Source organism: Bos indicus x Bos taurus, chromosome 9 (genome assembly GCF_003369695.1).
Source record: "Bos indicus x Bos taurus breed Angus x Brahman F1 hybrid chromosome 9, Bos_hybrid_MaternalHap_v2.0, whole genome shotgun sequence".
NCBI classification, from domain to species: domain Eukaryota; kingdom Metazoa; phylum Chordata; class Mammalia; order Artiodactyla; family Bovidae; genus Bos; species Bos indicus x Bos taurus.
Genome location: NC_040084.1, coordinates 28,176,377 through 28,190,791, shown reverse-complemented (window position 1 = coordinate 28,190,791; position 14,415 = coordinate 28,176,377). Strand labels below are relative to the sequence as shown.

General features: G+C 36.6%; 1 protein-coding gene across 1 annotated transcript in view; it reads right to left on the bottom strand.

Annotated features, from left to right (window-relative positions):
- Nucleotides 1–14,415, bottom strand: part of LOC113898891 (triadin-like) — a 92,867-nt gene that overhangs the window by 8,474 nt on the left and 69,978 nt on the right. The window contains exons 9-14 of the mRNA XM_027552194.1: nucleotides 8,550–8,585; nucleotides 8,077–8,106; nucleotides 3,782–3,811; nucleotides 2,586–2,612; nucleotides 1,816–1,863; nucleotides 1–48 (exon numbers count right to left, since the gene is read on the bottom strand). Coding sequence (XP_027407995.1) covers nucleotides 1–48; nucleotides 1,816–1,863; nucleotides 2,586–2,612; nucleotides 3,782–3,811; nucleotides 8,077–8,106; nucleotides 8,550–8,585 — 219 coding nt within the window. The remainder of the gene's footprint in view (nucleotides 49–1,815; nucleotides 1,864–2,585; nucleotides 2,613–3,781; nucleotides 3,812–8,076; nucleotides 8,107–8,549; nucleotides 8,586–14,415) is intronic.

Below are 14,415 nucleotides of genomic sequence, written 5' to 3'. Positions count from 1 at the left end.
CTGTTTTTTCTATTGTGGTAGCTTTTACATGCTTGACAACTTTTTCATCTATGATAGGAAAAAAGTTAACACAAGTGGACATTTTAAATGCATCAGTTCAAAACAGTGACACATTTCAACCTTGATATTTTGTATTCTCTTTAAAATAACACCAATACTGAGACAACCTTAGCTGTTTTCTCAATTAAACAAGTGTTATCTTTTATTCAAATTGGATGAGAGCACAAAGAAAATCTGTCTAGCTGCAGATGTCCTTTGCAAGTTTCTTGCCACAAAACTTTTTCTAATTCAAATGGTCCCCTAACCCCTAATCAAAGTACACTGCATCCTTTGCCTTCACTGTATTTCACTGCATTTATCTATACAGGAGTACACATAAAATACATAATCCCTTTTCATTATTGAATAAGAATAGGAAGAAACAATTTTTTATCTTTCATGAGCAAGACACCTCCCTGAGAAGCCAGGACTAGCCTGAAAACCCAAGTTTTTATGTCACAAAGATGGGGAAGGGCAAAGGTGGTATATTTATGGGATGTCTTGTGTGCTGTAGATTTTTGTAGACATAGTTAAAGAGATTTGGATCAAAGTAAAGGGATTAGAATAAAGATTCTATATAAAATTAAGCTTTTCAAGTATTCAGCAGTGGGAATGAATCGGTGAAATATTCTAATTGGAAAGTTTCACTTGCAAACAGAATTTAGAGTATGAACATGATCACTGAAATAAAAGATGTGGCCAGAGGGGAATGCCTTTGTTAGATACTCAGAGATGAAACTCTCTCCTGCTCTCAGGATTTCATCTCAAAAATGGGTGTCATTTGGGACAATAAAGACACAGGGTTTATTATTCATGATATTAGACTGTTCTAAAAGTTGTTTCTAAAGTTTTGCTTATGTCAGTACAGACTGCTTTTCTTACCGCCCCACAATCAGGCTCTGTTTTCCTTATTTCTATCGACTCAAATCGACTGCAAACAGATTTTCTAAAGTAAAATCTTAAAAATATAAGCAGAAGTTTCCTAAGATATGTTTGGAGAAGGTGCTTTTATCTTTTTAAAGATTCTGACCTAACCATATTCACAATGTCAGGTAGACAATTCAGCCTAGAATAAAAGACCATGTTCTACAGAACAACTGGGAATTGGTCAACCTCAAAATTAAATTCATATTTAATTGGGTTAAATTAAAATTTAAATAAAGTTTCTATTCTTAAATAAAAACTAATGATTAAACTAGTCTTGATAATTTTTCTATTTCTTTTTATGAGCAGAACCTATTGGCTTACCTCTACTTTCTGTAAAGTGTAAAACTAGGAATCAGAAGAAAGGAAGGGAGGCAAAATGAAGGAAAGAGGGAAGAAGGATGAGAAGCAGGAGGAAACTGCTTTCTTATTATTTCCTTTTTTTGAGATTTTTGGAATTGAAGATGATCACGTTTGAATGGGCCATTCTGAATTACAAGTTTTCTAGGGATGTCTTGCCCCAAACAGAACAAAGCAAAACAAAATATGGAGACCATTCAACTGAATGGGCATTCAGCACTCAAGTGATTGCTGGCAAAAATGGTCTTTGTGCTAAGCCAAGTTTCTGATAGGAAAAGAGCATGAGCTATCTAGTTATATCTGGCAGACCACGTTCTCAGCACAAAAAAGAAACCAAACCAAAACACTGTGAAGATGACTAACATTAGAAGCTGAGTGACTTAACACATGAATCTTTCCTAATAACTTTAGATTTGACTCTAAGCTCATCATCCTGCTAAAATTAGAACACTGAGAGACAATTTGATACTACAAATACCACCTGCAAAATACCTGGTTTACCATGAGAAATAGCCTTTTCTGGTTTCACTGTGTCTTGTTCTGAAAATAATAAAAAAAAATATTTTTGGATGTGTGTTAGTCACTCAGTTGTGACTAACAGTTGTACTCTTTGCAACCCCATGGACTGCAGCCCACCAGTCCCCCCTCCCCTGTCCATGGAATTTTCCAGGCAGCAATACTGGAGTGGGTTGCCATTCCCTTCTCCAGAAGATCTTCCTGACCTAGGGATTGAACCCAGGTCTCCCATATGCAGGTGGATTCGTTTCCCGCTGAGCCATAAGGGGAATCCAAGAATACTGGAGTGGGTAGCCTATCCTTTCTCCAGGGGAACTTCCCGATTCAGGAATCCAACTGGGGTCTCCTGCATTGCAGAAGGATTCGTTATCACCTGAGCTACCAGGGAAGTCCTTTGGATATTTAGAAGCTTTATAAATTAACATATGGTGAATTTTCTCTGTGAAATGGTCCCCTGATTTGTTAAGTAGAAAATAATTGACAGATTTGAACAAACGTGCCTATGGAGAAGAACTATTCCTCATTTTTCATGTCATCCTAGTTTAGATAAAAAAAACTTTAAGGTTTTGGTTACATGAAAACAATATACCAATATTTCTTATTTACATTTAAACACTTATAGTTTCCAAAACATAGGCCATAATAAAGCACAAATACTGAGGCATATATTGCATATATATTATTAAAATACTTAATTTTTTGTAAAAATTCTATATTAGCTTTATAGATAAAATAAAGATACATACTGTGTATTTGAGCTTTTTCAGATGAAGCTAGAACATAAACATTTATAATATAAAAAATCAATTAATTTTGCTTGCAAAATTGTAGTATTTATAATAATAAATGAAAGTTCTAAATAGTACTAGACCTAAACAGAAGTTTTAAATGGTATTGGTCTTCTGATTTAAAAAAAAAAAAAAAAAGAGGCAAAATGCAAAATGTTTATATTGGGTAACACTCATCTGCAGCCAATAAACATACTCAGGAAAATAAATTATAATATAGTAGTTTGGCATTTTTAAACCTTGGTACATTAAAAAGATATATTTTTTATAAGAGAAACTAGGCTCAAGTTTATGATGAGTTGTCAAGTAAGTTCTGGTGAGAATTAAAGGAATAATATAGTATTGTATATATACATCTAGACTTGGATTTTTGAGTTTGTTGTTGTTTAAGAATCCTGCTACATAATTTTTATAATGAAGAAATAACATCCATAGAGCCTGAGGGTTGTTTTTTTTTTTTTTGACTTGCCTCAGGTGAGTAGCTAGTTGGTACCAGAGCTAGGACTTACACACACTAAATAGCAATGTAAACTTGGAAAGATTGCTCTGATTTAGGTCAATGTTGCCTCTTAATAAAATCATTGTTAGTCTGGGACAGTCTCTTAGTGAGATTACCCAGGGTTTTGCGTAGACCAAACATGGGCACAATTCTAGCTTCAACATTGACTAACTTGAAAATCTTGTCTATTGAACTGTTTCCACAGATACTAAATATGGGTAATAACTGTCATTTTACATGCCTCTCACAGTGAAATGATGAAAACTGAATCTTACACTATTCCTTAGCTCATAGCAGATGCTTGATAAATTCTTGTTCTCTTTCAAGTCCCAGTAGTCTATGATTTTGTGACTCTGGTGTGTTATCAGAAATAAACTCACAAATTAAATATGACTAACACCAGACTTTGAAGAACTCTAAGAAATGTCTCTTGAAACCTGGAGTCTCTGCTGACATTCATTTAAAGCCACATTCCAGATATTTTGCCTATGGAATATCCCCATTCTCACCAGTGCTGTAAAAACATATGGAATAATGGAGTAGGGAAAACAGTGAGGGTGTGGAAGGCGCTGTGTAAACCCCCACTGGTGACATTTTAGTTCTAAAATAACAGCAACATTAGCTCTGTATCTATTTAAGAATAAAATATTGTTACCTGGTTTTGCTTCTTTTTTAACTTGTGACTCTGAAGGGAAAACAAAAGACAGAAATTTTAAAATCTGAAAAAAATAAACTAGAGCACAAATTCATTTTCGGACACTATTTTATTTTATTTACCATAATTTGAAAAAAGCAGAATTTTAGTAAAACTTATCTTAGTTCCCCACTGGCCTGCCTGTACTGGACTATTAAACACACAGTAGTTAAAATCATGCCACGTACTTATACATTACATGTACATGTCATGACATGTACATGCCACGTACATGTCATTAAGTTGTTGCTACTGCTAATGGATTTCAACCTGAATTTTCTGTTTTCTCAAGATTATTGTTGTAGAGAATAGCCCCAATGTCAACATAAGATAGATGACTTGATGATAGGATTGGGAAGAATATTTTTTGAAATATACCTAGTTGTGATTCAGAAATTTAGAGAATGTTATGACTTGAATTATATGCTGTTGTTGTTCAGTCTCTCAGTCGTGTCTGACTCTGCAGACTCATGGACTGCTGCATGCCAGGTTTCCCTGTCTTTCACAATCTCCTGGAGTTTGCTTAAACTATGTGCTACACACACACACAAAATATGTTTAACTCCCGTCTGTTGGGTAGAAGGTGGAGTTTGTAAGTGAAGGATATCCATCTTTAGTTTAGAAAACTCTGAGGACAGTGTGGAAAGTACAGCATGGATTCTCTTCATTGCTTATAATACAATGAGAAAGAGACGATAAACTGAGGAGAAAACTGTCATGTAAGAGGAACCAGTACTTGGTGATTGAGAAAATGCTCACCCTGACTAGACAGTGCACCCTAGAGACAGGACCAAGAGTGTGGCTGGACAGGATCATGGATCCAACCCTCCACCTCAGCAGAAGGCAGAAATAGAGATGTGGTGATGTAGGGAGATCTATGGGGGACCCTCTTGTCCAATGACTTGGATCTTCAGGAACTGAACACAAAACGAGTCATGTTTTTGAAAATTTTATGCAAACAAAAATAATGCTGGCCTGGACAGAAGTGGACAGAAACAGGATGAAATGAAGGAATATCAACTCTAATGGCCAAGCCATGACTCAACGGCTGGGATGATGGGACTTCCTTGGGCAGAGAGGGCAGGACTGTCATCCCAGTGGGCCAAGAGGCCAGGGCCACCATCCCTTCACCTCAGGTCCAGACAACACAGCACTGAATCAAAGAGGGACATTTTTAGGCTTTGATTCCTAATGGAATCTTCCCCGCTATGTTTTGGATTTACTTGGGACCTATGACCCTTTTTCTTCCTTCCAATTTTTCCCCATTGGAATGGGAATATACATTCTAACCAGTTTCACATTTTTTTTTTTAAACATGATATTCTTCTGGTTTCACAAGTGGAAAGGAATTTTATGAAAGAAGAATCATACCCTAACTTTTACCCATACTGATTTAGATAAAGAGATATGAGACTTTGAATTGATAAAATTTTGGACGTATGGATGTGAGAGTTGGACTGTGAAGAAAGCTGAGCACCAAAGAATTGATGCTTTTGAACTGTGGTGTTGGAGAAGAGTCCCTTGGACTGCAAGGAGGTCCAACCAGTCCATTCTGAAGGAGATCAGCCCTGGGATTTCTTTGGAAGGAATGATGCTAAAGCTGAAACTCCAGGACTTTGGCCACCTCATGCGAAGACTTGACTCATTGGAAAAGACTCTGATGCTGGGAGGGATTGGGGGCAGGAAGTAAAGGGGACAACAGAGGATGAGATGGCTGGATGGCATCACTGACTCAATGGACGTGAGTCTGAGTGAACTTCGGGAGTTGGTGATGGACAGGGAGGCCTGGCGTGCTGTGATTCATGGGCTTGCAAAGAGTCGGGCACGACTGAGTGACTGAACTGAACTGAACTGATGCTAAAACTATTAGGACTCTTAGGAATGTTGAAATGGGGTGAATGTATTTTGCTACATGTGAAGGACATGAACTTTGGAGGGGTCACAGGGTAGACCTTTGTAAGTTGAATTGTGTTCTCCTAAAAGATGTTCTGCAGTCCTAATCCCCAGTGCCTCACAAACAAACAAAAAGTGAAAGTGTCAACTGCTCAATCGTGTCTGACTCTCTGTGACCCAATGGACTATAGTCCATCAGGCTTCTCTGTCCATGGGGTTTCTCAAGCAAGAATACTGGAGTGGGTAGCCATTGCCTCATACCCTGCTGACATCTTGATTTCAAACATCTAACATCCAGAACTGTAAGAGAATACATTTCTGTTGTTTTTAGCCACCTAGATTGTGGTATTTTATTACAGCAACCTCATAACAATGGCGGAGAAGACAATGGCAACCCACTCCAGAACTCTTGCATGGAAAATACCATGGGCGGAGGAGCCTGGTAGGCTGCAGTCCATGGGGTCACGAAAAGTCAGACACGACTGAGCGACTTCACTTTCACTTTTCACTTTCATGCGTTGGAGAAGGAAATGGCAACCCACTCTGGTGTTCTTGCCTGGAGAATCCCAGGGATGGGGGAGCCTGGTGGGCTGCCGTCTATGGGGTCGCACAGAGTCGGACACGACTGAAGCGACTTAGCAGCAGTAGCAGCAACATAACAATGGACTGGTTCAAAATTGGGAAAGGAGCATGTTAAGGCTATATATTGTCACCCTGCTTATATAACTTTTATGCAGACAAATCATGAGCAATACTAGGCTGGATGAATCACAAGCTGGAACCAAGATTGCTGGGAGAAATATCAATAACCTCAGATATGCAGATAATACCACACTGATGGCAGAAAGCAAAGAATAACTAAAGAGCCTCTTGATGAAGGTGAAAGAGGAGAGTGGAAAAAGCCAGCTTAAAACTCAATATTAAAAAATCTAAGATCATAGCATCCGGTCCCATCATTTCATGACACATAGATGGGGAAACAATGGAAACAGTGACGGACTTTATTTTTCTGGGCTCCAAAATCACTGCAGATGGTGATTGCAGCTGTGAAATTAAAAGATGCTTGCTCCTTGGAAGAAAAGCTATGACAAATCTAGACAGCATATTAAAAAGCAGAGACATCACTTTGCCAACAGAGGTCTGTATGTCAAAACTAGGTTTTTTCCAGTAGTCATATACAGATGAAAGAGTTGGACCATAAGGAAGGCTGAGTGCTGGAGAATTGATGCTTTTGAATTGTGGTGCTGGAGAAGACTCTTGAGAGTCCCTTGGACAGCAAGGAAATCAAACGAGTCATTCCTAAAGGAAGTAAACTGTGAAATAGTCATTGGAAGGACTGATGCTGAAGCTGAAACGTCAATACTTTAACTACCTGATGCAAAGGGCCAACTCATTGGAAAAGCCCCTGATGCTGGGCAAGATTGAGGGTAGGAGGAGAAGGGGGTGATAGAGGATGAGATGGTTGGATGGCATCATTGACTCAATGGACATGAGTTTGAGCAAACTCCAGGAGACAGTGAAGGACAGGGAAGCCTGGTGTGCTGCGGTCTGTGGGATTACAGAATCGGATATGACTCAGCAACTGAACAACAACATAATACAAATATGGTTGGGAGACATGAGTCAAAAGTTAACTGTTTTGAAAATCATAGTTGTGTTTTCTTTTAAACAGTGCCTGCTGCCTGCTATTGCCCTCAGAAATGTTCATCTGACTCAGGAGTCCCCCAAAATTCGAAGAGTAAGAGCAGCTGTTTCTCTGACAGGATGTTGTGTTCTACAGCAATGAGCGAAAAATAGTCTTTAGTCGTTTGTTTCTTCTGAATGATACAAATTTATCAGTGATTTCATCTTTGTAAATAGGACTTTTTCTAGGAAAAGGTAGTATATGTTTGTTTTATTTTAAAAAGTTGTTCAAGAATAAAATTTTAGTATAATATTTGCACTCGGACAGAATATTTGCAAAAAGAATGCTATGGGGTTTTCCGGGAGGCTCAGCTGGTAGAGAATCCGCCTGCAATGCAGGAGACCCCAGTTTGATTCCTGGGTCCAGAAGTTCCCCTGGAGGAGGGATAGTCTACCTACTTCAGCATTCTTGGGCTTCTTTGGTGGCTCAGGTGGTAAAGAGTTGAACTCAGGGAGACCTGGCTTCAATCCCTGGGGTGGGAAGATCCCCTGGAGGAGGGCATGGCTATACATTCTAGTATCCTTGCCTGGAGAATCTCCAGGGACAGAGGAGCCTGGTGGGCTACAGTCCATGGGGTTGCAAAGAGTCGGACATGACTGAGTGACAAAGCACAGCACAGCACACACTATCGTTATAAACATGGAGTGCAAGTATGAATCTACACATTAAATGTACATACCTGGCTTCTCTTGTTTTTTTACTTGTGGCTCTAAAAATGAGTAAACATTCATAATTATGATTGTATAAAAATATTTACTTCTTATGCCCATGCATATTTTGTATATATTACTTATTATTTTCTAATCATCAATATATTTAATTTTCCTCTTATAATTGCAGCAGATTAATACACACACAAGTAAAGATTCCTTATTACCAACCACAATAAAAATTATTTTGAGAAAACATTGGAAATGCGCACTAAGGATTTTAATGAGAAATTAATGAAAGGTATTAATTTGTTCATCCAGTGAATGAAAGATGAAGGAAAATTTCAGCATAGTAAATCCTCAAAAATACAAGATAAGCAGCACATTATCTACACAAAATAGTTAAACCTTTGACTTTATGCAAAACACTCAACAATAGAATCAGAGGCTGAGTAAAGCATGCATTTAAGATTTTTTAATATTTGGCATGCACATAACATACGTGGAGACTTGGGCTTGACTTCTTTGCCTAGAAAAACTTTAAAAATTATTAAAAACAGAGTCATTTCATTGTTATTGGATCAACATTGTGTATGACAGAATATCACATATTTGAAAATCAAACACTGTAGATCCCAACTATCTTTATTTATTGAAATTTTTATAGGATATGTATTTTAATGTCTAAGCCAAGTTACTAATTGAAAAATCATTTAAAATAACAGCAGTTTAGTTTCATGGCACCATCAAAAGATACTTTTTTCACAAACTCTTGTACATAATGTTAACTGTTTAATCTAATGTTAAGGTAGAAGATATCATTTTATTTTGAAAAATTACTTTTAGCCTTTCATTAACCAAAATGAAAAATTCAAGACTGCTGTTTTCATTTCCATTAACATTATAAATATGTTATTTGTTCCAGTATGATATATTATGAAGTGACTGCTGCTGAATCTGTAATTCTTGATGATCTAAAGTATACTATATGAATTTATTGCATATTAGATTCTTAGTGTAAGGGTTCTCAAATTTCTGTGAAAGTTTATATATATATATATATATATTTTTTTTTTTTTTTACTTTGGAGCCATATGATCTCTGTTGGAGATCTATGGAGATTTTTTTGGAGCCACTATTTAACTCTGCTGTTGTAACACAGAAGGCCCTACAAACATTATGTAAATGAATAGACTGGCTATGGTCCAATAAAACTTCACTTACACAAGCTGGTAGCCAGTCTGCAGGACATTGTTTGCCAACCTCTGTCCTACCCATAGTCAATTTTAACTTTCTCTCTTGTCTCAACAAAGATTTTGACAGCAAACAAAGCACCTTTGATTCTGAATTCCCCTATAAATAGCATTCAGTACCTTTTCATCACTGCTCAACTAAACTTCTAAAGAATGTCACCATTACTTGCTTTCTCCATTTGTTGACTCCCACTTAATTATTAATTCACTATCATCTAGCATCTATTCCCAATGTTACATTTATTAGACATCTGTGGTCACCAATTCTCCTTACTTTCCAATATCAATGAACATATGTAATTATGTGGATCACTTCCTTCCTTCTAAATTTCTGTTCACTTATCTTCTGGGATGGAGGAACATAACATTTTCTACTATAATAAGATAAACATTTATACCACTCTCTTCATTCTTAAAAGTGTCCTAGTGACCTTCCCTTCTAGCTAAGATAAAATAAAGGGACTTGATTTGTTTTCGTACTTGAAACTACAGGAAACAGAAGAAAATTATATACAATAAGGTTGAACAACAGACAATAGAGGGCAGTGACTCTTAAGTGATGAAAAACAAATGAGGTGTGCTCTATGATTATCCCAGCTTAATACTGTGAGGAGTTGCAGCCAGTTAGTGCAGGCATGGAGTAGATTTGGTGACATCTAGCTGAGAATCTTGAGAAACCAAGACCATGAGAGATCAGCGGTCAGAATAATGTAAAGTGTTAGTTGCTGAGTCATGTCTGACTCTTTGTAACCCCCTGGACTGTAGCCCACCACGGTCTCTGCCCATAGAATTCTCCAAGCAAGAATACTAGAGTGGGTAGCCATGCCCTTCTCCAGGGGATCTTCCTGACCCAGGTCTCCTGTGTTACAAGCAGGTTCTTTGCTGTCTGAGCTACCAGGGAAGCACCAGAATAATGTAAAGTAGGAAGCTAAAGATACTAGAAAGAGATAGAAAAGAGATAGTCTGGGGAATTTGTGGAAGGCTCCCTCAAATCTTCAGCAAGAACTGACCAGCATGTGTACATAAGGAAACTACTTGACGTAGAGGAAGAAATATAAATATTACTACTGCAGTCTATAGTAAGTGTTGAAGTTGGGTAGTGTCAGCCCATCAGCTTTGTTCGTTTTTTTTTCAGTTTTGTTTTGGCGATTCTGGATTTTATTCTGATCCATGTAAATGCAACCCACTTCAGTACTCTTGCCTGGAAAATCCCATGGACAGAGGAGCCTGGTAGGCAACAGTTCATGGGGTTGCAGGGTTGAACGTGTCTGAGCGACTTCACTTTTACTTTATGTAAACTTTAGAATTACTTAGTCAACATGCACAAAATAACTTGCTGAGATTTTAATGGAAATTGCACTGAATCTATAGATTAAGTTGGGAAGAACTGACATCTTGATACTGAATCATCCCCCCTACATTTTATAAAGGGACTATCTCACAATTTATGGAAACATTTCCATTTTTTGATTTTTTTCTATCAGAGTTTTCTTCCCTCCATTTTTTAATTAGAGTTCAGCTATCTCTTCCTCAGAAAGCATTATCTGATATGGTTGCACAACTTTTCCCCTTTATGTGCCAACATTATGTTTTGGATATCATGATCATTGTTAAGCACAATCTACTGTCTGAAACATTCATCTTCCTTCTTCATCTGGCTAAATCCTATTGATTATTCAGACCAGCTCTGGGGTCTGTGGTGAGACGGGCCACTCATTTCACTTTCCTCCTATAAGGATGGGCTGCCCAGGCTTGGGGAAGGGGAATGCAGGGAAGGTGGATCTATTTTTCCCATGCTCTTTAATGTATCTTTACTTATTTCTTTGCTTCATTCAGGTATTTTAATCCCTCAGAATCCTTGGCTCTTGTGAAGTTTTTTTCATGCACAGATAGTTGTTCAGATTGAAGTTTCTTGAGAGGAAATGAACATTAAAAATTCCTGTATCACCACCTTGCTAATGTCAGTCCTAAATATTCTTAGCTCTTTTATGTCCCTACTTTCTTATCTTATACATTCAATTATGACAGTATATAATACCAGTTTAAAATATGATGATACTTCACAGGCAAACACACTTGCAGATATATGAATGAATAAAACGCAACTAAATGTCTGTTTATACATGGTCTAAGCCTAAATATTTCCTAAGGTCCATATTTAGGCTGCAATAAACATAAGGATAAGTGCAGAATTATTTTTGGAGGAGCATTCTGTTAAGGCAGCAGTTTTCAAACAGTCACACCACCTGGGAATTTAAAAATGTAAATTCTTAGTCCCATCTCTGACCTTCAGAATCATAAGCTCTAGGGGTAGGCCAGCCCATCAGGTGTATCTGACACATGTTGAAGTTTGAGAACCATTGTTTGATAACCATGACTACATTTGTTAATAGCATTCATTTAACAAAACACTAGGGCTATGTTTTTTTTTTTTTTACAATTCTGAATTCCAGCTAATGGTGTATGTTATATTTCAGCAAACATAGTTTAATTAAAATCAGAGAAAGCCTTCAATAGACTGAGACATAAATGGGTAAGCTAAAAAAAGAACATGCTTATGTTGATTATAATGTGTCAGCTTTTCAATATAGATGACAGCAATATTCTACTCAGATGTCTGTGACTGAGATCTGGAAAGTGTGATGTGAAATCAAATTTATATAAAACAAGAATATTTTATTTTTACAAAGAAAACCAAATCATTGTAACTTCGATGTTCTCATGGAAGTAGTAATTGACTCCACATTCACAGAATACATTTCAAATAGTAAGCAGCAATATAGTAAGTATATATAGACATAAATATATTTGTTCATTTTACTTATGGAGCTTTGAGATTTTTCTGTTTCTATTGTAGCTTTTATATTTTCTATATGATCTAAATATATTGAATTGTATTAAAAACAACATGTCAGTGAGTATTTCCCATTACTACCCTTACAATGCATATATTTAAAAGAATAAATGGTCATATTTCAACACATAAAAAAAGAAAGTAAAAGGAAACAAACTAAGAGCCAACATAGTCTAAAATATTAGACACATGAATGATAAAAGTCACAGCCTTTTAAAATTATATACATAAAAGAAAAAATAGCCTATCTATATCTATACATAAAGGAATCTTGAAAGTAACATCTGACAAAATTAATAAAATTTTGACCTAGTACAATCAGAAGCCATTTACTTTGTAGGACACTGGGACAGGTAGTGATAAGATATCTTAAGTGCTGGGTCTAATTCTCATTCAGACACTCATTTACTGTGGAACCTTGGCATGGCCATTTAATTTGTTTGGTTCTCCTTTTCCAAAAAGAAAATAAATGTAGAAAGTTAGATTAGATGATTTATAAGATACCATCCAGGTTTTAAAATAATGTATTTACTTTAAATATGAATTTAAGTCTAAATAGTAGATCACTTTTACTAGGAGACAGAGTTTAGATGGTCAACCTGAAATGTTGCAGCATTAACTCCTCTTAGGTTTATTGCTCTTTAGTAAGTCTTTTTACTCAATTCCTGATAGATCTTCTGCTGTGGAAGCACATTTGTAAGTATAAGGCAGATTAACAAACCTTGTTTTTAAGACCAGTGATTTTGTTTCAGATATATCTCTTACATAGCTATTTAGTACAGAACAGAAAATGGTTCTGTTGTAGATATATATCTTAGCCCAGAAGAACTACTTAACAGGCACTTTGGCTTTTAAATTGACTTGGAGATTAATATCTAAACTTTGTGCTGCTGCTGCTGCTGCTAAGTCACTTCAGTTGTGTCCGACTCTGTGCGATCCCATAGACGGCAGCCCACCAGGCTCCCCCGTCCCTGGGATTCTCCAGGCAAGAACACTGGAGTGGGTTGCCATTTCCTTCTCCAATGCATGAAAGTGAAAAGTGAAAGTGAAGTCGCTCAGTCATATCCGACTCATAGCAACCCCATGGACTGCAGCCCAGGCTCCTCGGTCCATAGGATTTTCCAGGCAAGAATACTGCAGTGGGGTGCCATTGGCTTCTCTGTATAAGGACTTTTATATATGCCTGAATCAGTTCAAAGATCCTATTACATTTTACTAGAAGTCACTATTTAGTTACATGTTTCAATAAGTTTTTAAACTTTTAATTATCAAAATTAAAATGGAAAAGTATAAATGTTAAATATATAAAATACATTGCAAAACCCTAAAAGGAAATCTTCTCTTATTTGTATATGAACTTTTTCCTATAGAGGCAACTTATCAAATATACTGTGTAAAGTTACTTGGTTGAAACAATAACACAGTATTATTTATCACAAATATATTTTTAGAGATTTAATGAAAACAGAGAATTAGCATTATTTATGTAGTGTTGGAAATCAGGAAAACAAAATACAATTAAGGCTTTTAAAAAAAGCTTTTAGTTTTCTAGAAACCATTTGGTAAGCAAGAATTGCCTTTAACACTTGAAACTAAATTTCCAGAACAATTTTATTTCATAATAGAGAGAAATGCATTATGGAATACAAGAAGTAATATATTGTTCATGGCATTCTTTAAAAGTAGTATATTGATATAGTGTTTGGAAAGGTCTTTAAGGTCTACTGTGGTTATGTACTTTCATGGATACATGAATCCAGAGAAATTTATATACAGAAACACTTTTTTTCCCCCCCAGCTTCATTGGCTTTGCATTGTTCTAAGTCTTCTAGGCACCAATTAATTCATTAAACTTCTTGAAGCTGTACTAATAAAGTTCTATGGAATCTTTTCAGTTATTCAAGCATCCTGCCTCTGACAATTCTATTCTCACAATGCCTCCTAAATAGTTTATATTTTGCCTCAAATGTGTGGTGATGGACCCTTTGAGTCCTACTTCTTAATGTTCAAAAGAATTTAAAGTGATGTTGATGAAACTATTTAGCAGCAAATGTTTTGTTTGCACCAAGAGCAGGTATGAGAGATTAGAGGAAGTTGGAGAAGGAAATGGTAACCCACTCCAGTATTCTTCCCTGGAGAATCCCATGGACGGAGGAGCCTGGTAGGCTACAGTCCACGGGGTCACAAAGAGTCAGACATGACTGAGCGACTTCACTTTCACTTTCAAGAGAAAAGCAATATAAAGAAAGTTAAGAGAAGTA